This window comes from Manis pentadactyla, chromosome 14, assembly GCF_030020395.1.
Source record: "Manis pentadactyla isolate mManPen7 chromosome 14, mManPen7.hap1, whole genome shotgun sequence".
NCBI lineage: Eukaryota > Metazoa > Chordata > Mammalia > Pholidota > Manidae > Manis > Manis pentadactyla.
Window position 1 is genome coordinate 56,964,665 of NC_080032.1, and position 26,945 is coordinate 56,991,609.

The 26,945-nt window shown below is 40.1% G+C and overlaps 1 protein-coding gene across 4 annotated transcripts in view; it reads right to left on the reverse strand.

Annotated features, from left to right (window-relative positions):
• LOC118935839 (chromatin remodeling regulator CECR2) overlaps window positions 1-26,945 on the reverse strand; it is a 216,767-nt gene that overhangs the window by 21,289 nt on the left and 168,533 nt on the right. For 3 of the 4 annotated variants that reach the window (XR_008993900.1, XM_057492554.1, XM_036932493.2), the window contains exons 4-16: window positions 25,687-25,826; window positions 24,781-24,885; window positions 22,959-23,008; window positions 22,117-22,286; window positions 17,051-17,134; window positions 9,320-9,473; window positions 5,393-5,522; window positions 4,431-4,468; window positions 4,254-4,345; window positions 3,899-4,025; window positions 2,789-3,171; window positions 2,139-2,267; window positions 1,090-1,939 (exon numbers count right to left, since the gene is read on the reverse strand). Coding sequence is in view for 3 of the 4 variants with exons in the window: in XM_057492554.1 (XP_057348537.1) it covers window positions 1,090-1,939; window positions 2,139-2,267; window positions 2,789-3,171; window positions 3,899-4,025; window positions 4,254-4,345; window positions 4,431-4,468; window positions 5,393-5,522; window positions 9,320-9,473; window positions 17,051-17,134; window positions 22,117-22,286; window positions 22,959-23,008; window positions 24,781-24,885; window positions 25,687-25,826 (2,452 nt within the window). In the remaining variant the exon portion in view is untranslated. The remainder of the gene's footprint in view (window positions 1-1,089; window positions 1,940-2,138; window positions 2,268-2,788; window positions 3,172-3,898; window positions 4,026-4,253; window positions 4,346-4,430; window positions 4,469-5,392; window positions 5,523-9,319; window positions 9,474-17,050; window positions 17,135-22,116; window positions 22,287-22,958; window positions 23,009-24,780; window positions 24,886-25,686; window positions 25,827-26,945) is intronic. The other variant, XM_057492555.1, reaches the window with a different exon arrangement.

Here is a 26,945-nt window from a genome sequence, read left to right on the forward strand (position 1 = left end):
TAAAGAAGATGTGGTACATATACACAATGGAATACTATTCAGCCATAAGAAGAAAACAAATGTTACCATTTGCAACAACATGGATGGAGCTAGAGGGTATTACGTTCAGGGAAATAAGCCAGGCGGAGAAAGAAAAGTACCAAATAATTTCCCTCATTTGTGGAGTATAACAATGAAGGAAAACTGAAGGAACAAAACAGCAGCAGACTCACAGACTCCAAAAAGGGACTACCAGTTACCAAAGGGGAGAGGTGTGGGAGGGTGGGGGGGAGGGAGAAGGGAATTGAGGGGGGTATTATGATTAGTACACATTGTGTAACGGGGTGGGTCACAGGGAAGGCAGTGTAGCAGAGAGAAGACAAGTAATGACTCTGTGGGACAGTGACTGCAATGGGGTGTGGGGGTTGCTTGATAATATGGGTGAATGTGGTAACCACAATGTTTTCCATGTGAAACCTTCAGTAGAGTGTATATCAATGATACCTTAATAATAATAATAATAATAAAGGATTCACTAGACCACACTATTTTTCATTTTTAGTAGATACAGGTATGGATCCAAGGAATAGAAGGATAGAAATACATAGACTCTAAGTAAAATACTGAGAACTCCTTTCATAATGACAGCATTGAAGGCAGAGTCTTGCTGGCAGTCTAATGGTGTGGCAGCTGGGAGCACTCAGGCTGGGTGGGGTCTGGGTTCAAATATGAGTCCCACCACTTACTGACAAGCTAAGAACAGATCCTTCAGGACATCTGCCATTGGGTTTTCTCATCCAGCAAAAAAAAGGACAGGAACAGTAGCTACTTCCAATCTCAAAGGCTTGGTCTGAGAATTAACTGAGTTAATCTATGTACCAGACTTGAAAACAATACCTGGTACAGAAAGCACGAGATCTGTGCAGTGAACATCAGCACTTTTTTGGATCTTTGGACCAAAAACAATAGTATGACTGCTCTAAACCTGAGTAGTTCAAGAAAAAGGGGCTGGAAACCAGTTTACACTTAGTTTGCTTTTCTGTGTAAGAAGATTACCCAAGAATCAGCAGCTTCAAGACCAGGAATCAGGTGAGTGACTGTGTACATTACCTTGGTCATCCTCAGGCTCTGGTGTCTCAGGGTTATCCTGCGTCCTCCTCCCAGGGTTCCCCAAGGCAGGCGTGGGGGCTGACACACGCCCTGAGGCTGAGTGACCCACCTGCGGGAAAGGGCCAGGTAGATGCGGGGCAGTTGGCTGCTGGGGGTGGTAAGGCACACCTGGTGGGCAGACGCGGGAGGAGAGCTGTTGCATGGCGATCATCTCTGGGCTGTCCATCATGGAGTCCCCTCCTGGCGCCCCCCGCAGAGCCTGGGCAGGTGCTCCAAACAGAGAGCTCGGCACTGGGGCTGAAGGTGCCTGTAACCTATGTCCACCGGACTTACAGGGTGGTCGCATATACCCTGAAGAAGTAACTCCATGAGGTAGAAAGCTTGATTGTTCCATCCACTGGTTTGTGGGGAGAGGTGGTCTCATCACCCGGGAATCCATCATGTGACCGAGAGTGTGAGGGTGGTGGGAGGGTCCTGGCCCCATGGGGGGCTTCTCATCTGGCCCCAAGGATCCTGAGTTTGTAGCACCATGGTTCCCATTCCAGACAGCAGAGTGCACACGATTTAGGTACTTGTATGATCGGTACATGTGGCCAGAAGGAATTTCTGAGCTTTCAGCAAAGTCTGGGGTTTGGGCTGGAGCCCCACCATGCCTGGGAGGAATAAACCCCGGCTGGAATTGAGCTGGGGAATACGTATTTCCATCCTGACTGGGGCCACTCATCTGCCTCAGGGGCAAGGATCCAGGATGTGAGCCCAGGTTAGCAAGGTGTGTCAGCCCACCACACACTTGCTTCTCTTCAGTCATTCCTAGCCTGGATCCTCGGTGGTTGTTAATTCCAACTGGAGGCTGGCAACCAGAAAAGAAAATAAAGTACAGAGTTCACTGGACCCACAGAGTAAGACATACTTTATAATGTGCTTAATCTACAGTAAAGAGAGTCTACAGAATAAAAGATAATGAATTAAATTTGACCTGGGAGAGCTTTTATTTTTGAGACTTTCCTGTGAGACCTCCTGTACTTGCATGTTCTGAGCACGCTGCTCACCTGCATGGCCAAAGGCTGATGCTGCTGAACAGGCTCCCCAGGGCGAGGTTCTGGCACTCTGGAGGAGACTTGGAAGTGGGCAGGATCTGATCCTCGAAGAGGACCAAATGTTCCTGGTACTGCTGGCCTCTAGAGGAAAAAGAGAGAAAGCACAGACTTTAGGTAGAATATAAGAACTTTCCTGAAGATGAGTGTACTGCTGACCTAATGCGGGTCATGCATGCATGGATCAGCAGGGCTGCGTGCTACGCAGGCGTGTGCTCTGTCCGCAGCATAGTGCCTCACCCAGAGTAGTCCCCTCTCCAGGACACACAAATTGGACTAAAATCATTTTCCTTACTGCCTCCTCCCTCCAAGAGCCTTTTTAGTCAATTCTTCCCCAAATGCCCCTTCAATGAATTTTAATACCATGATATGCTGTATTATTTTATGTACTATGTACCTCTGTGCTTTCAACATGAAAAGAGGTTTTTTTTGTCCCAATTGTTGCCCATGTTGGGACTGCAAGGTTAAAATGATTAAGAGAAAGAAGAATTTAAAATGGACAGATGAGCTATCTGGAAGAAGAGCCACTTATAAAGGTTTAATTTTACTTCCCTTTGAATTCACCAACTAAGAGAAACCACAGCAGAATTTAAGTCATTCCTTACCATCTGGTTTAACCCTGGTGCCTGGCTGGGCATCCCACCATAGTGCAGAGGATGAGAAAAGACTCCACCCTTGGGGCCCACCTCCCGAGGGAGCTGCGGGGTGCCGTGCTGGTCCTCCCCAGAAGTGGCTACGCGACGCGTGGGCGGCAACGCCTTTCCTCCGTTCTCTGCCGGCTGCTGTTTCCTGCCAGGGCCCTCTGGGTCCCTGCTGCGGGTCCAAACATGACTTCCGCCACTCCGCCCTGCCCGACTCCGTCTCTTCTCCCGTTTTTCATCCTCTCTGACCCAAAATTCTTCATCTGTGTCTCCATCTTCCCCAGGAAAATGCTTCATCATTGCCCGATGGAAACATCTCTCCAGATTATCAGACATCTTAGTATATTCTATGAGAAGATACAAGAGTGAATCCAAGCATACCTTTCCCAGCCACAAAGACAAATCTCCTACTAATAAACAATGAAAGATGCTACTTGGGTAAAACTGAGTTTAATTCAATGTGAAGGAATATTACGACGCAAAGCTATGGACACAGGATGAAAATGTGGTTTCTGTCTGAAGAGGCTCCAGGCTGAATGGCTGTATAGTGACTGGGACTAATACATCAAACCAGTAAAAATTTAGTTTAAGGCTGAACTGCAGAAATAGTAAATACAATCACCAAATCTGCTTAGTTTTTAAACTAAGGCATTTTGAGCTAATGCATAAGTGACTCAGACCCATAGGTAGTTTATCAGAGATCTATACCGCAGCCTTCTGAAGATGATTGAAGAGTCAGCTCCATCTAGGCTCAGCTGTGTCTATGGTTAATGGTCTGTGTTACGGAGCAAAGTATAAACTAGACCCAGACTGGTCTCTAAGGTAATGAGAAATAACCTGAGGCCAGCTAGCTGCCAGACACACTCCCCATCACATGGGGGACAGTAGTCCTGGTGCACAGTGTATTAAGTGGCTGGAATGGCCTATCCTACGGCTTTTTACATGCATTCTCTTTAAACTTCCAAAAGAAGGGCTAAATTACTAGCATGTGTATTTCTAAAAGGGAAGGTACCTTATTCTGGGTTATGACGGTCCAGCAAATGTGAATCCAAAGCAAACCCCTCCACCACTTACCACTGCTCTCCCCATTGTATTTTCGGCAATTCCTGAACATAGTCTTCATATCGTTTACAAATTGCTCCTTGCTACAGTATAAACCTCCATTCAGCTTCTTCTCCATGCTTGAGATATCCATTGGGACCTAAAATAGGACATGGAAAAAATCACAACATACTAGGGAAGACACATCTTGCAGTCCTTAGGAGGCAAAGCAACCATGCTATGACATGCTCAAGAGCCTGGCCTACTGGTCTGTATCTAGCAGCCCTGATTCTCAAGGGACAACAGATGAACCACAACAAAACAAAAACAACAAAAATCAAGAAAGGCACATTTACCGTAATAGGTATAACTGCAAACAAGCCTCTACCTTAATGATCTGGTAATAGTTTGGGGCATACGATTCATCCACTGGTTCCAAAAAGGGCCAGGAGTCCTTGTGAGCCTTTACCACATCTAGAACTGAGAGCCAAAAAGGAAAGCCTCATTAGACACTCACACAGCAACACGCCTATCAGAAACACAAGCACTGAGAATAGGAACTGACCTTTATACATGGCAGTGAAATCATCATCCAACTCAAAGCTGTGAATCATAAAATAAGAAATAGTGACTTTAACCACCTTCTCTCCTTAGCTCTCTTAATTCAATTACAAATACCTGCTGCACCAAAATTTGGAAAACGTTTTTAAAACTGAAGTATCTTGATATAAAATATTATATTGGTGTACAACACAGTGGTTCAACAGTTACCACATGATTACCCCACTAGTGTGCAGTTACTCTCTGTCAATACAGAAAGATGTTACAGAACTACTCACTATATTCTCCATGGTGCACTTCCATCCCTGTGGCCACCTTATACTATGATTGAGAATTTTTGTGCCCCTTTATCCTTCCATCCCTCTCCCCACCCACCTGCCCCAACCCCTTCCCCATGGTAACCACTAGTCTGTTCTCAGTGTCTAAGTCTACTGCTATTTTGTTCCTTCAGTTCTGCTGTTTTTATACTCCACAGATTGAGTGAAATCATTTGGTACTTGTTTTTCTCTGCCTGGCTTATTTCATTGAGCATAATACCCTCTAGCTCTGTCTATGTTCCAACCAATACATTTTAAAAAAGATAACTCTGTCGCACTGATAAAATTCCAGAAAGTAATTATGAAGATGAGGGTTAGTTAGCAAACCTTAGCAAAAAAAGGGGAATATCATTTTCCTAATCCATAAAATGATGGGGTTGGCCTAGATGATCCAGAACTTAACTTATGATTCTAAAATGTTACTTAATAGCACATTATTTCCCAGGCTTTATTTTACTATAATGAATAGTTTGTGATCTAGAGAGTAGCAATTCAAAAGCATGAAGTAGAATGAGAAGCTCATGAATGCTGAATATTTACCTACCCCATAGGGTTGTTCTAGGAATTAAATGAGAAAAGTGCTTAGTGTAATGCCTGAGCACTTAAATCAATTTACTAGCTGCTATTGTCAGTATCCTTCAATACTCACAGGTCTTTAGTCTTTTTTTCTTCCCTCATTGGGGAATTAGGGTCCAGATGGGAAAGTTCTGGGGGGAGCTCCTTCCCTTGAGCCAGCAGCCATGCCCTTTCTTCCCTGAGCTTTCGTCTCTTAGCTCGATCTACAATGAACACAAAGCATTACAGCCTGAGTGCGCCATGTGTTCGAGATGATGAGATGTTCCTTCATCATCTTGAGGGAACAAGAAACAAAGATCGCCAAAGCAGGTACGAAAAGTCCTTTCACCATACCTGTTTGCTTATTAGGATAATTACCATAACTGGGATGATTTATGAAAAATATAATCACTAGACCTGTTTCTTTTACTCATATCCAGCTCATGCTGGGGGCTGAGAGTGGTAAGGCAGGCAGGCACTGGCATGGGGGGACAGAGGGAGAGAAAGGCTAAAAAAAAAAAATGGAGTTAGAAGAATGAATACACAGAAGACTGAATGATTATCCTGCTTGATTACCTGAGGACTTTCCCATCTCTCAAAAAAGAACATTCCTTCTTTAAAGACCAGACTCTCAATCCAAATACACACAGGACTTTATTTTATTATTATTATTTTTTAGAGTTTCTCATAAAGTAATGTTTTTTTTTTATTAAGGTATCATTGATATACACTCTATGAAGATTTCACATGAAAAACATTGTGGTTACTACATTCACCCGTATTATCAAGTCCCTCCCATACCCCATTGCAGTCCCTGTCCATTATTGTAGTAAGATGCCAGAGTCACTACTTGCCTTCTCCACACAGGACTTTATATGCACATCCAGCTCTCAAAGTTTTACACAGACATCCATACACACAAATTGTCTTTGCTCTTCAATCTGCTCCCACCACTGGCAGCTGGTCCCTATCTACCAAGCCAGTGGTAGTAATAAGTCTGACTGGGAGAGGGAGCAAGGGAAAGATGCCAGTTGGAACTGGCAAGGAGCAAGGATATTTTTCTAGCTCACAGCCATGCAAACACACTTAGCATTCCACTACTAGCCTAACTGGGCACTGCCAGCAGCGAACAGCAAGATCAGGAATAGAGGCAGGAGACGAAGAACACCACTGTTAGACCAGAAGACTCAGCAATGGAAAGGAGAAGCCAGGACGGATCTCTTTTCTTTCCTGAGGAACAGATGATATATTTGTCACCTGCTAAGAACAAGATGACAAGGCCCTGGAAACAGCATTTTCCCTTTCAAGTTTCATCTGACTTACGTTTTTGTTCTGACATTATTTCACTTACAAACTTAAGAGCAATCTATATATGCTTTAATTAATCCAAGGCACTTTACTATCAACTTTAAATATTGCTTTATTAGAAAAGAATGATTTCAAGCTTAAAGAGTAATAAATATCCATGTACCTGTCAAATTTTAACATTTTGAATTATTAATAACTTCAACACAGTATTTCACAGCTTAGTAATCCATTTTCTAGTTGACTGAAATTTCTTGCATCTTGTAAACAGTATTATGATGGCTATTATTTTAACATATATTCTTATCCAGACGTGTGAGAGTTCCCTTGGATATAAACACAGCAGAACAACTGCCAGAAAGGAGTGAATATGTTAACTTTCCCAGGCACTGTCAATATACTTTCCAAAGGGATTATTTGGAATAAAAGTATTTTAAATAGCTACCCTTTCATAGCTAGTTCAGTTACCTCATACTTACTTGGTAAGATAAAGAACTAGCATTTTTGCCAAAATGGTATGTTTGACATATAACTTGGATGTTTTCATGTATATTTTCCTGACTGGCATGATTACTGAACATATTCTTACACCTACTGGCCATTCAGAATCCCCTTTTGTGAGTTTCCTGCTTATATACTTTGCCCTCTTTTCCTGTGGGTGGTTGTATCTCTGAAGTGCTTTAAAGAATTCAGGTAACACGAGAAACCTTTAGTGACTGTGTCATGACTCTTGTCTCCCTTTGACATGTCTTTTCATTTTCACAGTGGTTTTGTCATATGTTAAGTTGTAAACAATTAATGTAGTCAAATCCATCATGCTCCCTTTGTAATTTGTGCTTTTTGTACTTGGATAAACTCACTTTTATCTCGACATCTTGAAGATACTCACCTAAATTTTCTTCAGAATGGTCTGGCCTCTAGTCTACCTGGAACTTACTCTTATAAGCAGCAGAGATGTAACGTCCCCTACAGTGAGCACCTGTACTGGCTGTTTCCTGAAGAGCCCATGCTCTCCTGGGTCTGTTCCTGGGGACTCCTGTTCACCGGTCCCACCACTTCTCTCTAGGCCAATTCCATTCTTTCTCAGTCACTGTAGCTTTTATTTTGTTCTCTTGTAGAACGAGTGCCCTTACCATGTTGTTTTTAGGACTTATCTTGGCTATCCTTGGCCCTTTGCTCTTCGGTATGAATTTTAGGAACATGATTTATTTAATATCAAAAACTGAGTCAGGGTCAAATCCCCACTTGTTCAGTATTTTTTCTAAAGTTGGCTTGTTCAAGACAATTCCATAAAGGCCCATACACTGCACCTGCTTTATGTATCTCTTAAGTCTAGTTGAATTCCTAACAAATGTCCCCAACAATTTATTATCTGGAGAAACTAGGTCCTTTTGTCTTTCCAGAATTCCTCACATTCTGGGTCTAGCTGATGGCACCTGCACTGTGGTGCTAACATGTTCTTTTACCTCTTGAGCTCTCTGTTCCTTCTAGAGGCTTTACGAGACAGGCAGGTTTGATGTTTGGGACAACAGCACTTCACAGTTGATGCTGTGTACCACCTTTTTCAACACACCAGTGGATAAAGGACCTGGTTCTCTCTTTTTGTGATACATTTCATCATGGCAACTTGGTCTTTACATTATAAAGTTCTTCATCAGTCTTTCACGTAATAATTGAGTTCCAAGACTGAAGTAAGATGCACAGAAAAATTACTTATGACTATTTCCTCAATAATTCCAAGATACATATATATCTAGTACCCATGGAGACAAGTTAATTCATTACATACCATGGATGCTTTAGGGCAGGGGTTTTGCAAACAGCAAACCATAGCACATAGGACAGCTTGCTGACTCCTTAGGTAATAACACAGTTTTATGGAACACAGCCCTGTATGGGCCTCCAAGCCGAACATATTTAGTATCTGACCCTTACAGAAAATCAGTTGAGATCTACTTTAGGATATTAGGGCTTAATACCTGAAATTTTGGTTGAGAAAAGCTTTCCCTAGATCAATTTTTCCCACTACTGGTTACTCTATTATTCCTGCTATCATTTATTGACCAATTTCTGCTTCACCTCATCAATTATTTGCATTCTGAAATACAGTTTGTCAAGAGAAAGAAACAAAATGCTTCTTTTTTTCCCTTCATAGCAGTTTTCAGAATAACAAGTTGTTCTCTCACTAAACTCCTAAAGTGATCACAGGTTCTTAAAAAAATACCATTATGAACTCATGAATTTTTAACTTGTTTGATGTTTTTAAAATCTATTGGGGTTTTTGTTTTCTTTTTGTAAAAGCTCAAAATGTCCCATTTTGGCCAGTCAGTGTTCTTTCTGGTTGGTGCTTGTATTTTCTGATAGATGTCCGGGTCTCCTTTCTTTCTGTTATTAAACAGTCTAGGCCTACCTCCTGTTTTTACTGCCCAGTCCTGGAACCTGCTGTTTCTCCAGTCCTTGTTCCTTCTGAGGGGAAATGATGCTCAGAGCCCCCACGGGCGACAGGCACCTGTGTTCTGGCAGGAGTACAAAGGCAGGGAGGCAGAGCCCGGTGAGTGAATGCATAAGCAGGACAGAACAAGGTATAGGATGTTTAAGAAGCGGTCGCCAGCAACAACTTAGACAAGGACAGAACCTAGTTCGACTTGGCTTTGGCTGTGGGAGGACCATCCCCTGTAGCATGTCTGCCGCTAGACTGCACAGAAAGCCCACGTACCTTCCACTGCCTTGACCTTTTCCTCCAATTCTCGTTTCCGCTCTTCCTTGAGCATCTGCTCCTGCTCCTTCTTCTGCACTGCCAGAAGAATTTGCCGTTCTTCCTCCTCCTCTTTGCGCTTCTGTTTTTCTATTCTGGTAAGCATAGGGGTCTCCTATGAGGAGCCAAAAAGTGCATAGGTCAGTACACACTAATGTAAGGTAAGTTCTTTGCTCTAGATTAAGGTTCAATTTTCACTGAATTCAGTCTGTTCAATAGTATTAGGTAGGGAATTTATACCATAACCACAAGTTGACTATATATGGCCATATATAAAACACAATGGTGATTTAAAACAGGGTTAAAGTTCTGGGCGCAGTGACTTACATAATTTGTAGCCTTTCTGAGATAATCTTTTAAGAACATGTGGATCAGAGAATAAACACTGAGGCAGTTTGGAGACACCATTCTTATAGATTTTGTATTTTATAAAGGTGAAATCTTAAAGAGTACCCTCAACTAAATTTAAAACAAAGACTCAGAATTTCAATAATGTGCATGGCTTCGAAACCATTAACTTTATACTTTCCTAATAAAAAAATTAATGAAATTGGAAATTTGGTGGGAAGGGCAGCCATTCTGCCTTAAGATACAGAAAAGAGAGGAAGATGCCTGCACAAAAACTCGTAAAATTATTCAGATTGGCTGGCATTTTCCATTTTCAATGCAAACAACATATATAAAGTCTTCAGATGGTCACCAGGAATGTGACTAAGAAATCTAAAAGAAAGGTAAACAAAGTTAAAGAGGACTATTACTAAAGAGGACCATTACTACCACGGTTTGTAATAAAACTAGTTCTGAGCCACCCTGTGGCCCAGGACACTGAAGCGAGGACTGAAATTTATTGAATTTCTCTCCTTTTGTGATGTAAAAGCTGTAAGTTTTTCTTTTTTTAAGTTGCTACTGAAGACGTAGTAACTGCCTGCAATAGAGAAGATCTGAAGTTGCAGTGACCCAGAAAATGAATCAGGTGTCAGCAAAGGCAGAACTCATATTACCCTCAGAGAGAAGATCATGTTACCATTTTAGAGAAACTTACATCAGGAATACAGTTTTCTTAACACATCTTTTCAGCAGGTAAAAGACTTAAGTATCTTCAACACCAGATAAATTTTTAAAACATTAGAGTATGGAAATTATCTAAGTGGTCTTAATATGAGGAGAAAAAAAGACAGACTGCCATGTACAAGTCATTTATAATACAAGTCTTCATGAAACACTGAAACTGCTCTGATTAAAATTTATCTTATTTTCTTTATGGTCCTTAAAACCAGTTCAGATCCTCACCTGACTCAGAATTTAGGAGGAGTCTTGCTTGCCTACATAGTAGACTTTCTGAAAATTCTTACCTCTCAAACTTTATGAGCCTGCTTTTAGAAGAATTTGCTACCTACAGGGTAAAACGTAATAGAAGAATAACAGAGGAATGATGAAAATGGAAAAAATTAAACAATTATCACTGTACATGCAATATTGTATGCAAAGTGCCTCAGTAGACCAAACAGATTTGAAGAAAGTTCCATAAAATCTTTATTCTATAACTGGAGCAGGCAGTGTAGATATGGCTAGATGTTGTTTCTGAAATGGGGATGCTACTGACATTATGCAAGGACAACTCTTTTGAAGAGCATCTCTCTAGTTACTGCCTCCTAAATCCAGTGGCACAGCTCCTCCACATCCCTCAGGCACCCCACCCAGGTGCTTAATTATCCCGACGTTTGGGCAACATCTTTATCCGGCTCAGAGTTTACAACACAGCCAGAGTGAACCAGTCAAAGCAACCAGAACAACTTCCTTTGCTTCTTTCAGCTGTGCAGGTGCCCCTGAGGTGACAATTCACAGGGTGGTGGTGGTGGTGGTGGGGCGGGGGACGGATAAAGGAAATCCAAGTCTTGTCAAAAGGAATTATTTCATTCAAAGAAAACTGTAGTCTTTCTATGTCAGACACAATGAAAAAAGTGGGTGTCAGTAACTATCCCTCATCTACATACACATGATGATGTGTGTGTACTCTCTCCCTCCCTCCCAAAGGACAGCATATTCAATAGGATTAACATTTCAATAGGGACTAAGGAAGTGCAAACTAATGACTTATGAAAACAAATATTAAGTCACCCAAGAGTCACCGGCAAAGAAGCATGGGTGGTATTTCATGTAAGTTGACAGAAGGGGAGAAAAGGGAAAAGTAGTTAATTACATCAATTTTAGGAATATTCATATAATTCTTTTTGTAATATACAATTTATTCTTAACGTGTAAAGATGTCTTACAAATCATTTACAGTAGCCCCTCCCACAAAACAAATGAAGCATGAACACAAAATCCACAGTAAATAAACCACATCGATGATCAAAAGAAAAAGTTTAAGCCTTTTCACTTACATAATTGTTAAAGATAATGAAAAGTGATATATTTGTGAACATGTGGCAAAATGGACGTTAACAGTTTGTAGGAGCACAGGTCTTCCAGAGGACAACTTGGATAATTTATCAGGGATCCTAAACAGAGTCACTTGATAAAATGACTTTATGATAAAAATGAGGCAGGCAAAGATACTTCTATAAGTTGACTGTATTTAAACTAGTGAAAAGCTGTAAATATCCTAAATGTTTCAAAGGCAAACTACATAATCACTATGAATCAGTAAAAACTGTATCTGAGGAATATTTGATGAAATAGTAATATTTACAATGTTAAGTGGAAAACTCAAGTCACAAAATATGCAGTGTGTCAGTTTTTAAATAAGCACATAATGGGCATGAAGCAAATAGGTAAAAATATAAGTAGTGATGATTGTTGACTTGTGAGATTACTGTGTCTTCTAGTTTTCCATGTGTAGTATCCCATGTTTTCTGTAAAAGCATGAAATTCTTTGGACTCACAAAAACCCCTCCCTAAATAAACAATAAAAATCAGCTAGTATTACATGTCCTAAAGTGATCTAATTTTAATTAATTTTTTACTCCCTCCACTATGTGATCCCCGTTAAAAGTCTAAAATTGAAATATGTGAAAATACCAAAAGGTTAGAATTTGGAGATTTTTGAGGTGAGGTATTAAGAACTGATTATCAACAGTTAAAATATTTGGCGATGATAAAGCAGGAATTTTAAAACTTAGGAAAATTAGAGATGTAAATGATTGCTGCTAAATAAGACATTCTACATCATTTGAAAAAGCACATAAAGATTACTCTAGTTTTTAAAAAAATGAGGTGAAATTCACATAAAATTGACAATTTTGAGGTGGACAATTCAGTGGCATTTACTATATTCAGTGTCATGCAGCCACCACTTCTATGAGTTTGCACAGTGTTTCTAGCATCCCAAGAGAAAATGCTGTTGCCACTCACCAGCCAGGCCCCATCCCACTCTCCCCTCCCATGGCAACCACCTGTCTACTGTCTCTATGGATTTACTCTGCATATTCCACACAAATGAAATCATGTCATATGTAGTTGTTTTAAAATACACTAATATTTATGCTGAGCACATAAGACCTACACACACTGCCACCAGGTACATGAAAGGTGCTCCACATTCATCAGGGAAATGCAAATCAAAACCACAATGAGATACCACCTGACACCAGTCAGAATGGCTACATCAAAAAGACAAATAACAAGTGTTGACAAGGATGTGGAGAAAATGTTGGTGGGAATGGAACTGGTGTAGCCACTGTGGGAAACATTATGAAGGATCCTCAAAAAATTAAAAATAGAAATACCAAACAATCCAGTAACTCCACTTCTACATATTTATCCAAAGGAAACAAACACTAACTCAAAAAGTTATCTGCGACCCCATGTTCACTGCAGCAGTACCTCAAACAGCGAAGACACAGAAGCAACCGAGTGCCCCAACGTCTCCTAAGTTGAGGGAGTGAGAAGTGCCCGGAACCTGCACTGTGCTGCCTGCCTGCCTGCCTCTGCCCACTGTGGCCCTTTCCCCAGGTGTTTCTGTCCCTACCCGTTTTTCACACAAACTGCTCTCTGGTCATTTTCTCCAGATGTCCCCCCACCTCAGTGCTGCCTTGTCACTTGCAAACTACCTATGGTGAGCTGCATACCTCTTTGTCTTATACCTCTCATGCCCCCACTTTTTCTCACCGTGATGAGTTTTCTTATTTAATGTGAATTCTCAACAATTATTTTATATAGACTGCATCATACACATCTGAAAATAAAAATCTATTAAGGACCAAGAGTCTTTTAACATGTGTGTGCTAATGAAAACATCACTAACGGGTGGGATTCGTTCCCTAAGGGTACTTTCAGTAGGTACTTTAGACTTTAAATAGCTTAAACATTAATGGTTTTAAGAACCAAATCTTAAAACCAATGGTACAAGCAAAAAAAAAAAAAATGACTGAAGAGTTAAGAGAAAAAATCTTAAAAACTGTTTCACACTGCAGTTCTTTAAAAGGGGCCAATTTGTCTTGCCAATGGGTTTGAGCCCTGGGAAAGTTCACTATGGATTCAAGGTGACCAAAGAAATGACAGGAGAACGTTCTTGGGGTGAAAGGGTTATACCCAACCTTATTCCCACGGTGGCAGGTTAATCACTAGAATCTTGTCCACTCAGAGCGAGTCTGCATGCAGCAAGCGGGTCCCTGCATCTGGGCCTCTCTGCCCACACAGCCATCCTCTGGGCCTCTGTCCTGGGCACTGCCACCACTTCAGCTTCGGCTCTCCTCTCCTGCAGCCTTGCAGCCATGCCACTGTGTTGCCCAGAGCACTGGGTAGAGCTCTTTATACAGAGTAAACAACATATTGCCCACATATGTGTAGTGAGCTAGCCATCTGGGTGGGGCTGGGTGAGAATCCTGGCCACAGGAACCTTCATTTTATCCACAAGGTTGTAAATGGGGTGGGGTGATGTTTAAATGCTTTATAGATAAGAGAGGCCTGCTAGAATCAAGGAGAGATTTTTAATGAGAAACTAAGTGGTTAACACCACTTTGAAACCCTGTGAAGGACAGTAAATTGTATCTGGTTGAAGCAGCGCCCAGGACACCCCTTCCTTGCTCCCCCTCACCCAAGAACGGGTTTATCAGACTCCCCGGTACCCCTGCCAACTTTCACAGCACACTTGAGACTGTACCACAAGGACCTCCCTAGCAATGTCCAGAGTTTTCTGATAAACACAATCATTGTCGCCTTAATCCCGGAGATCAGAGAGTCAGTCTTCCTTTGCCGATTTCTTCCCTCAGAGTCACAATTAAGACTTTGTGAGGCAGTAAAGTTGGGCTCTTGAGTGGCCAATATCGGTCAGAAACTCTGCCTCTAAGGCTATAAAGACCTGAAGATTTTTTTTGGTGTTTAAACAGAAGCACAAAATTCATGCCACAATTAAGGTTTTCTCCAGGATATTTGGAACCATAACAAACACTCAGATCTCTACTACAGTTACTTGTATTTAAAAATAAAGAGCAGAATTTAAAAAAAGAAAAACTGCCAAGAATGACTGGAAGAAATTTTAGTGTTTGAAGCTAAGCTTTTGCTTATAGCAATGAAGAACTTTTCTCCTATACTGAGATTACTATGCAATCTGAAATGTAAATTTGAGAATTTAGGACTCAAACAGGAACATCAAACAGGAGAAAGCTTTCAAGGTGTCAACCATCAACATGCTAGAGGTAGCATAGGGAATGAACCAGGCAGTCAGAACTACCACTGGACTCCAACAACCAAAGATCATTTCAAAACTAAGGACCATTAGACCTCGAAGATGGAAATCAGTCATTAGGAACTGCCAATTCAACAGTCATCAGATATTGGGTAATTTTTCTCCTGGAAAGAACACATCTATGAGCTGGAAAAAAAGAGATAAAGGATAAATTCAAATATACTGAAGTAAATAAAACTTCATAAATTAGCTTCTCCCTTTGCAGGGCTCAAAACAGCGTATTTAGTTCATGAATGTGAGTCAGGAAACACTACTTTGAGGCTGTGAGGAGGAGGCTCCATATGACAACAGGCCAGCCAAAAACAGCCTCGAGTTAACCTACTGTCTAGGAGGGCAAACTTTCTATGACTACTGTTTACACGTGCACAGAACCATAATGCTACAAGGAGATTAAGTGGGTGAAGTGGAGAGAGTATGAGAAGTGGCCAGCACTAAAGTCTGGACTTGGGAGTTAGATTAGCAAACAATGGAAAAAAGAGGGAGCAGAAGAAGGGTTGGAGGTGTGCCTGCAGTGCCCTCAAACGGTAGAAGATGAAGAGAAATGGCTTGTAGACACGTTCTCTGCGGCAGCCTCTCACTTCTTCATTTCACTCCCCCACTGGACGCCTATCATTCAGTCTGGCCCCACCTGCAGCCTAGGTGCCTCAGGCCTCATTCCCCTCACTAGTCCTTTAATCTCAGTCAATATAGGGATCTTTCTACAGTGTGATGATGGTAGATAAAGGTATTAACTACTCTAAACTATGTTACAAAATGAAAATACCTGTAGTTGGCTCTGGGATGCTGCTTGGAAAAAACCCTTTTATTAATACCTGGTTGTTCCTTAAGTATTCTCTGTTCACAGAACATTGTGTTTCCATTCCTACCTGATGCTCTGTGTGTCAAGAGAACAGAGGGACATCCAACGTGATCTCCTAGTATTTCCCTGCCTCCTCAAAAGTTTCTATTTTTCCTTGGGAAAAATGGGAGCAATCTGACTCCATGGGGAGGCCCTACCTCCTAAGCACTTCATTTTACCAGTCGGCTACATCCATTCCCTTCTCATTCATGGACATCACTCACACCCAAGCATTATTTCCAATTAAAAAAAAGGAAACTGCCTTAGCTTTCCTCAATCCTGTGTCCTCTTTTTCATGGTTGGACACATAAACATGACAATCAGTAAGAACTCATCTTTTAGCCATTACTCAGCCTCCTGCAGCTTGACCCTCATGCCTGCTATTCTCTAATGAAATGTCCTCCTGATGTCCCTTTCCAGCAGCAGGGATTCTACCATTTCTTGCTGGAAACATACTGCTAACTGATTTTTAAGTTTCCAGTGTTTCTCTACAAACTCACTTAACACAGCATTGACCAGAGAGGTATATTCCTAATGCAAAGACCTAATGCCATAATCTCCTTTAATACTGCCCTGCTTGATAGTCAGAGGACCCTAAAATCTGGTGTCCCAGCATTTTCTTTCACTATATTCTACAACGTATCTTATATGCCAGCCACATCCAAATACACACTGTTCTCTGACCACATCACATCTGATTCTGCCTCTGTACTTTTGTTCACGTAACTCCTGTATATTCCCCTGCCACCCCCACTGTCCACCATCAGATTCTTCACCATCCCACAAGATTTAGGTGAGATACAGCTCTGCCTCTCCAAAGCCTGTTTCTTTGCCCAGCACTAGGTCTTTCCATCCTCACGTTCTGGAACTTCTGTTACATAGACATCTGAGACAGCACTCAGTATTCTCACCCACATCGAACAGGGACGTGTCTATCATCCCAGGAGATTGTGAGACTCAAAAGAGTGCGACCTCATGTCTTATTTTTATAATTCCTTCTTTGTAAAAATACGTCTTAAATAAAAGAATGTTTCACAAAGGTCTGAGATTTAAACATTGAGATAAAGGTGAATAAAGAAGAAGGAATAAAGGGGTAGCTGAAATCAAACATAAGGACCCTTTGAACATTTAGAACGCCTCTCTTTCTACTCTCACACACACTCACCTCTTGCTGGATGGATTTGACGGACAGGTGGTCAGATATCCACCTGGGCTGCAACTCTGCCTTTGTGTGCTGTGGACGGTTTCCCTATAGTCAGAAGTGAGGACGAGAAAGGAGAAGACAGATTAGGGTGTTCTCAGCTCCCGGTGCTGCCAGTGGACGAGCGGCCTTGAAGGCCCATGGCTGATGGCTTTACTTCAGATGAGGGTCCAAGGCATCCTCAGGACAGTCAGTAAAAATGACTATTCAATTCCACAAGGTACCAAGCCAAATATTCTCTTAAAAAAAAAAAAACAACAAAAACAACAAAAAAACCTTATAGACACCCAAGTGTCTCCTGTGTCCTGGCAAGAAACTCACTTGACCATTTAAGTATTTCTTTTAAATGTTTTGTTTCAAATTATTAAGGAAAAGCCATGTCCATGCTTTTACTGTCTCTGCTTGAAGGGAATGGCTCTGAAAGAGGGCATTCCAAGCAGCTGGAGGTAGCCCGCCCCTTCCAAAGGCAGTTCAGTGGCAGTAGTGAGAACTGAGAATGATTGTCCAGGATGGGGAGAAAAGCAGTAAGACTGACAAGGGAAAAAGGACTCAGCAACTAGGAACCAGAGAGCTTGCCTGAGAAGATTAGAGTCCCGAGCAAAGGCAAGAGGACTGCGGGCAACTGCTACAGGGAATTTCAAGGAAGGAGTTTTGAAAACTCTCCAAATCTGGGTTAATTATTTTGAAGGCTAATGTAAGTTTTGGAACTTCTGTGGGCTGAGCCCCAGGGCTTCACCATTGTAATCTACTATTAAAGGGAGGTAGGCAAGGACTTTGCAGTTCAAGTGAGCAATTCTGTGGCATTAGTATCAGTTATCATCACCTAGGCTGGTTTTGGCACCATTTAAACCATTGAGACTTGAAGAATCAATGAGGTAAAGAGAGAAAGGATGGAAATGACTCAATGACAGTCAGGAGTGGTTTACCCAACTTGAATATGCTGCAGAGCAACAGCAATAGATAATGAGAAAGGTACTTTAGAAAGCTTTTGTTAGAACTAGGCTTTAGGCCAGATACAATCCCAATTGTCAAAGGGTGGTGTCATGACCTTCTTTTCCCAAAAACTACCCCAGCAGGTTCCTCAAATATGTGTGAGCAAACTCCTTTATATACTGTAAGACCCCAATAGGAAAAAGGCTTCACCTTTACATAAAGGTAGAAACTTACTATGGAACTCTCCTTCAAAGAGATTGTGCCAGTTTACTAGGCTAGTAGCAAACGAGGCCAATACTACTTTGACTCCCAACTTTGCCAAACCAGATAAAAGTTACTCGTGTGGAAAATGATGTTCTCAATACAGAAGGTGAACCTATTTCCCTACATACTTTACTATCTGACATCTTTTGTGTGAATTCCCTATAGACTTCCTAGTCAATTAATTTTTGTTGAGACCTAATATTGAAAAGCTGTCTAAATACGACTGACTGTAACATAAGCAACAAATACTTTTACTAGCCTACCTCTTTTGTTTAAATCTTACCATAAAAGCTTAACTTTTGTTTGTCAAAGCAGGCCTTCTGATTATTTTATTACATTGAAATTTAAAGGGCTGTCATACCTCCAAATATTTATCCTCTCTGTGTTAACTCCCTTTAGACTTGAATCTATTTTGTAATTCATTTTTTACCAAGATTTCTCATCAATTACCCAGCACCATAAACAATGGAAGGGACCAAGTGTCTACTGATTGCTAAATACTATGTTGGATACTCTGATGTGGGCAGAGGGAAAGGGCAGCACCATAATTCAAAGGAGTTTGAAAGAAAAGCTCATGACTTTACTATACCACGTTAACCTGTCCACCATCCCAGCTGTTTGTTCCTCTTTCACATACTGTATTTAATATGTACTATGTCTATCTGTGAGCACCACATTCTGTTCTACTAATGTATATTTCAATGATCACATGTGGCCTATAGGCATTTTCATATTAGAACAAAATCCCTCTTGGCCAGTATCATTAGATGGTTAGTTAATATGCTGGTTAAAGGAATTTTAGAAATATATAGTTTGAGCACTGGTTTTCTTAATGTATGAATGAACTTGCCATTTGCAATCATATGATATAGGGCCCCCTTGAGAGGGGTTTCCTTCAATTCTTTCATATAAATTACCCTCTTACCCTTTTTTGCCACTCCAGTTTTGTTTTAAGCAAAAGTGAGATGTTAAGGACACATGCAATTCAAACTGTAGAAACCTTAAGATTTTCCCATTTTATCTTCAATTGTTTTACCCTAATTTGACAACTTTTAGAAACAACTCATGCTTAATGATTTTAATGAAAACTTTTTATAGAAAATCTTATGCTCACATTTTATTGATTTCATGATATTTCATCATGTGATTATAGTAATAAGTGCAACAAAGATGTTTGCAAATATTACAACTAGCTGTTGATGAACATGTAAGCCTAATTGCTGAATGCCAAGTTCAGCTAAGATTGTGAAGAGTTGGTATATCTGTACTGCCTTTTATAGCTCATCTATTAAATGAATGCCCCCTGATAATGCTGCTAGTATGCTGGTTTACATGATATGACATGATCCTATGGCTTCTACTTTACGATATTTATGTCTGCCTATTATTTTGAAGGGAAATTTTTCTTATGCTGCATTTGGCTAAGATTACAATAAGTATCAATTTATTTTGGTGAATATTAATAGCTAATCCTATTATTTCCTTCTAGGAATAGAGAGATCTTAACATATTTACATGAGACTTTAAAAATATGTACCTAACATTTTGCAGCTTTGCACAACTCTAGTTAGGTTCTAGTTCTGTTTTCTTGCTACTGTAAACAGGATTTATTTTCAGTTATTTTTAAACATTAGTATGTGTAACAATTATACAAACAGCTTCCATGACTGCAGATGAACAATACTAGCTCTAATGAGTCTGAGGTTCTTCATGTACCAGTTGATTCTAATGCAGAAAACTTAGTTACCAAGTTCTAATTAACAGACTTTCTAAGCAGACTCATATTCTTCCAGGCAAAACATTCTAAAATTTGCCCCTCACTTTTTTTTTGTTCCATCACACTGGATGAAACTTTCAAAACAGTTATTACCAGTGTTACAGATTTAGGCTTAGCTATAATGGGTTATGTGTTCTTATGGTGAAGACATGGTTTTTACTTATGAATATTAAGGACTTGACATTTACATTACTGAATGAAGAAAGTGTGTTTATTAGAAATAGGGTTCCAAGATATACCTGAGTGAACAGGACAGCTACCCATTTCCTTCTTCAGTTTTGAAATGTGTGGAAGTTATCTTTTCTTAGAGTGTTTTAGAAAATTTTACTTGTCAAAAAACACAAATGATTTTGGAGCTTTTGATGGTATCTTTTTGTGACAGCACTTCCTCCCCAATTACTGGTCTGCTAAGACTTTCTTTTGCACAATGCAGATTCTCTTATTTTTGTAATCAACACCACATTTCACTGAGGTGCACAAATTCTGAGTGCTGTCCATCTTTCAAAATACCCAATCTCTTATTTTTTTCATTTCTAATTTCATGGTTCTTGAGAACTATATTTAAGATTTATCTTTTTTTTTTCTTCTCTTGCAAAGAATCAGCCCTTAAAATTTTTTGCATCAAAACCATCAGTTTTAGGCCTGTCAGTCTTTTTCCTTAGTTCTGCCATCCAAAAATTATTTGGTAGACTACTGCAGTAAAAAAGCAGCTATTATGAAAGGTTTAAGCAGATTAGGTATATGCCTCATAGAAAATTTATGGGTCATCACTAGTCATAACAATAAAGTCATATATAAGGTCATGTAAAGTCATAAAATCATCTGTTTAATTACTTTAAGAAAATCAGATTATATATTTTAATTCCTGGAAAAATCGTCACAGTGTGTTGATCAGAAAACTAAGTGCGATTATAGTATATGGAATTAAGTATACTGATGAGAGAAATGCAAAGTATATTGTTCATTCATGAAAATGTAATTCTTGAAGTACTATTTATACATTCCTATTAGATAAAGGTGACTTTCCATATTTTTCCTTTTAAAACATTAACCAGCTTAAAAGTTAGAAATATCGCTGGATTCACAACAAATTAAGCAATATATTTGTCATTTTGTACTCCCCTTGGAGGTACTACAGCAATAATCTATAAATACTTTCTCTTCAGGTTTCATTGGCAGATGGTCAAAATTTTATGGCTTTTAATGACATGTATAACAATGAGAAATATGAGAATTATTGAAATGAAATAAACAAAGTGACTGATTTCTGTGCATCCATTATAGAAAAGGCATTACATTAGATGCTGTGGGAGTTAAAATGATGAGTTAAGGCAGGGTCCCTAATCCAAAAAGGCTTAAAACTCAGTATCAAATTCATGAGGAATGAGGAAGTACATTAGGAAAGAAATTCTAAGATGAGGGGAACAGGGTACAGCTCACAGAGATGAAGACTTTTCAGTGGAGCTTTTGAGAGTAGGAAATGGGTAGGGCAGTAGAGGGAAAAGATGTTTGAAAAAGCATAAATTAGGATACATATACATGAAAGCATAGGATATCCAGTTCATTAAACTGTAAGTTGCTGGGAGGTTGAAGAAGGTGGCACAGAGCTCAGGTGAACAGGTGGAGCTGGGGAAGAAGAGTTGGTACTGGGGTAAAAAATCCCAAAACACCCCAGAGCTTGCTGTTTAGTGGGAGGAGACAGACCATAGGACAATCGCAAAAAAGGGGCAACTGATGCACAGGGTGAGACACACCTGGGGCTCAGGGGCCCTTTCCTGAGTAATGTTACAGGAGCAAGACACTGGGCCTCAGACTGTGAAAAGCCAAGGTTAAGAGCTGGTAGTGGGGGCACTGAGGACCCCAGGGGTAGGGAGGATATTGTACCAGCAGGTTGAAGAGGAGTGCGCGGCATGAGGTCCCACAACCAGATGAGATGGGAGAAGGCTTGTACCACTTCCAGGAGACAGTGGAAGGTATTCAAAAACTCTTATGAATAATCCTTAAATAATGCAGCTTTATACTTAATACAGAGGGGAAGAATCACCCGTTTGCACACCTTCTGGGCAATCATGTTGCAGATCTCAGGCAGGAAGTCCTCACTGAGGAGCTTATAGAGCTGCCGTTCTCGAAGGGAGGTCCTCTCCCGAAAACTCTCTGTGACCTGTCTCCATTCTTCTTCTGTTTGGCACAGGAGCCACCAAGTGCCTTGACCTGGCCCTTGGGACCCTAGAAAAGAAAGGGATAGGTTCATTAAGTAGACCCCACTAGGACCCTTTTTCCTATTTATTCTCAATTCCTTTTTACCCTGGGTCACAAACAGAACCAGGGAATCAGAAAAAAGAAAGACCTATTTATTACTTTTTAATTTTAAAGCTGATAATGAATACTTTTGACTTTCCAGTTATTATCTCTGTTCACAACCTTTATAAGACAGATTTAATAGCTTAAATCTATTTATTTACTTTTCCTGCAAATGTTTTAATTTGAGCTTTTGCAGTCTTGTTTCATTTATGTTCAGGTATTACAAACTGATACCTTCCCCCAATTTTATGTAATTTGGATTACAACTGAAATCTGTGTGGGCAACTAGTATACTCTCTCTTATATAGCATTTTACATGAGGAAGAAGACAGCACTTTGAAGTTGCTCATTCAACCGAATATTCAGGTGTCTACTACACTGAGCCCTGGTAACAGCACAGGTGAAGAGACCTATTCCTCACCTCCAGCAACCTATCCCATGGAGAAACAGCACAGGGTAATATGTGAGAGGGAGAAATGATGAGGGTGAGAGGTAATAATCTTAACTGCTTCCTGTGCTCTGGAAATGACAGAGTCACCGCCATAATATAAATCAATCACATATAAACCCTTTCTGAACTCCAGCCAAGGTCATTACCATTTCTTGTCTGTGGCTCAGATGCCAAGGACTTTTCTTCCTGCTTTTCACTGAAACACAGGAAAAGGAGGCACCAATTAAAACAGAGACATATCCAATATTATTCTGTGCTTCCCCCGTAAGGTAGACCCAATTAACTTAATACAAGGAATGTGTATGTGCATCAGTGGGCAAGGTCAGGAGGTGGAATGACTCTACTGAGTAAATGAACACAGGATACAGCTGTGTCGATTCAGAGACGGACTGATGTACAGGAACCAAATGTAATGGTAATATCAATGCATAGGAAAACTTAATTTTTAGAACAGTTTTAAAAAATCAAACAGGAGGTAAGTGTTAAGTTAAATGATAAGAAAAAAAGAACTACAGGGATTCCAATGTCCTCCTCCTTGACTCAGGGCTACACTGAAGATAAGGCACAGTTAATTCAACCTCATATAAGGTAGACATTAAGAACCTAGGCTCTGAAATCAGGCTTGCCACTTACCATATGACTGTGGGAAAGTTAATGAACTTGCCTGTACAATGGGGCTGTTGAGAATGTCTACCTTATAAGGATGTCAGTAATTAAGTCATAAAACAGAATAGAAGTGGTCAGCACAATAGCGTTAAGTCTCACTGTCATTGGTATCCCTGAATCATACAGGACATTCTCCATGGATCTGGTCTGTTTTCAATTATCAGCTGTTCCACACACCCTTCTGTGAGGATGGCGATGTTTTTACATTGTTGCTATGAACACGGAAGCCAAGAACTACATGTGGCTACCAAGCACCTGAAATGTGGCTGGTGGGAATGAGAAACCGAATTTTAGATTCTATTTAATTTAAAAATATTTAAATACAGTTTTGGATATAGAGCTCTAAAGAATAAAATCACCAGTAGAGGGTAGCACAAGTCCATGTATGTTAAAATGATCCTATATTCCCAACACTAAGGCACTTTAATTGTTGCTGCTTAGAAGGACATGGGGATGTATAAACAGCTTTCTGAATACTTAAGCAGGTATAGGTCACTAACAAAATCCAGAAGCAGGTATTGTGTGTACGGACACATTTATAGGACATTTCTCACAAACACTGACAGGAAAGCTATTAATTTGTCATCAAATTTCTGGAAAGTGAAGTGAAACACTGATTCTTAAGTATAAAACAAAATCAAATCGATTTATCCATAATTTGATTCCTAGAAATACTTCTTAGTGGTTAATAAGCAACACAGCGAAATCAAGCTACTTCAAGCATTTAGATTATTTAGTTCTAAAATTTAGAGGGAAGAAGTGGTTGGTCCTCTGTTACTAGAATTTTTAAGACTATGTATGACTTAACTTCCTAACTCAAGATCCTTAAGTAAAAGTATTTTTATACAGTATAGGTCAGATTCTGAAAACTCTTACTATGAGTAGAATTTCCTAAAAGATAATCTTTATTTTTTTCCAAATTTAAACAATAAAGACTATAAAAATGTTTAATATCCTACCTTTTCTTTATTGCATGGAACTAACTGTATTCTAAACAAAATAAAGCATGTTTGCCACTAAAATCTCAATAGGAAAGAATTAGCTCTAAACTCTTATCTGATATACTGAATCCTATTAAAATGTTGACTCTTAGTCAACAATCATCACTGTCTTGTTCCATTTAATTCTTGTTACTGTCAGTACACCCGCTATCCACTGACACTACGGGTGCGCAGAGGATAGGCATTCTAGTAGAGGTCAAGCAGCCAGTGCTTTCTGGTTCCCTGGTGTATACTCAATAATTTATGAGGATTCTGATCCAGGAACAAAGGAAATGATGATCACAGGCTAACAACGTCTTACCTCCCTATAATCTCCTCTTGTAGTTTCTTCCGTTTTGGGGGTCTCCCTCTTCTTTTCCCTGTTTTCCCAGGAACACTTGAGACATTCTTCTGTCCTTCACTTACCCTAAGAAATAAAAGTTTATTAAATAAAATGTTCTGCCAGAGGAGTGACATGTTACATGATTTCTAAGTTAGTAATTATAGTTTTTCTGGCCATGAGGTCACTAAGGATTAAATGTTTAAATGCAGCAGTCACGAGGAAGGAGGACAACTTCCCGTCTTCCTTTATTAGGATATGGAACAAGGAAAATGGACATTTTACAATGCAATAGATTGCATTACAACAGACAATTTACATACATTAAAACCTGAGGAAGACCTAACACTTTCTTCTTAATAGTGAGCACTGCTCCCAGTAATAAGAAAGTTCAAATGAACAAGATTAGCACTGTCCTGGGCTGCTACGGAAAGGATACATTTTCCTCATTTAGGAAGCATTTGGTAAGGCTTACATTTCAGGCATTCTGTAAGGTCAAGAATTCTGGTCCTGTACTGATAGAGCAGATCATCAGTTCCAGTAGACAAAAGGAGTCCTCAAGAATTGATTATGAGAGGAAAACGGTTGCAGTGAAATGACAGTGCTGCTAAAAAGCCCTGCTGTACGGCACAGTCCATGGTGAGGGGGGACTAGTACTCTTGGAATCTCCCTCCTATCAGAGTGACATCTTTCACCACTCTGGTAGCAGAAGACTACAAAATTAATTCTTTTTTACTTTTGTATGAAATAACTCCTTGTTATCTCTTTGCAGGCATGTTGTTACAGCTAATTCCTTCATATGAGAAACAATTTTGTGCTGTAAAATTCTGATATATGTGATTCTAATAACTTCTGTGCAGTAGCCATCACAGACCTCAGACAATATACCTGCTCAGAGAGGGTTCCCCATGGGATTCTCCCTGCACTGGGTCCTCCTTGTACATTCGCGTTCCGTAGAAATACCAGTAGAGCGCCCCGGAATTATCTTCACCCAGTGGTTCCACTCGGAGACTGTCCGCATCCAGACCCTAGGGAAAAAAGGTGTGGAGAAATGGGGATGGGGAGCAAGACAAAATAGGAGAACATGAAAATGAGGATTTAAAGTTTATACTCATTTATCTCTGACATTTAAGAATGTTCAAGCATCTTACATGATTTTCAATTAGGGCAATCAAACACACATAAAGTGAGAAGATGGTACTTTCTTTGCAGAACAGGATATGGAAACATTTCAAATGTTTCCCATACCCATCACTGTCCCATTTCACCAAAAAGAGAAACCAAAAGGAGTTTGGTAAGTGTATTATCTATCTGGTCTGGACTGGTCATGTGAGTGCCCATCAAGGAAAAGACAATTATAATAGAGGAGAATCCAATGTTGTGAAAGCTTTGTCCCACAGGATCCTCTACTATAGCTCCAGCAGGACAGGACCTCCAGCAACCTCTTATTCCAGATGGGACCCTGCAAAGTGCTTCTCACTTTACCCCAGGGTCTTGTACTGCCACTGCTACTGAAGTCCTTGAATCAGCAAACACTGGGCTAAACTGCACAATGACTTTTATACTGTGTCATGGGCTGTGCTGAACTGAGAAGTCATCAACACATTTAATCATTTCTGACCAAACAGGATTAGAAACTGACCTCCCTGTGAGAGAGGAGCAAGAGCCCCTGCCCTCCCTCTGAGACAGACTTCTCAATAGATAACAAAAGGATAACAGAGTAACTACACCTCCCCTCTCCAACATAACTTTTGACATGTGCATGGATATGTACAGTAGGAGTGTACTTCACTTTCATATATGGTTTAAAATCCTTGGAGCTTTCCTTAAATATTTCAATTATGCTAAATCAAATTTTAGACCATGGGAAAAAATTCTGTGGATAACTGAGTTCCAATTATGGCTAATGACAGGAAGAACAAATAGGTGCCTCTGACTATTCCTGTGTCAGCTGGGACTTAGTGCATGTAAAGGAAGACAAAACCAGCCTAGAAATTAAACAAAAACAATATGCAGTCATATATGTCTGTATTCCCTTGGCTACAGTGCTCATGGTTTTATATATACTGGCATGTTTAAGTGTCCCAAGACTAGTAACACAAAAGCCAAACTCTGACTTCTCCTAATAACTTCAGATTTTTATGTCC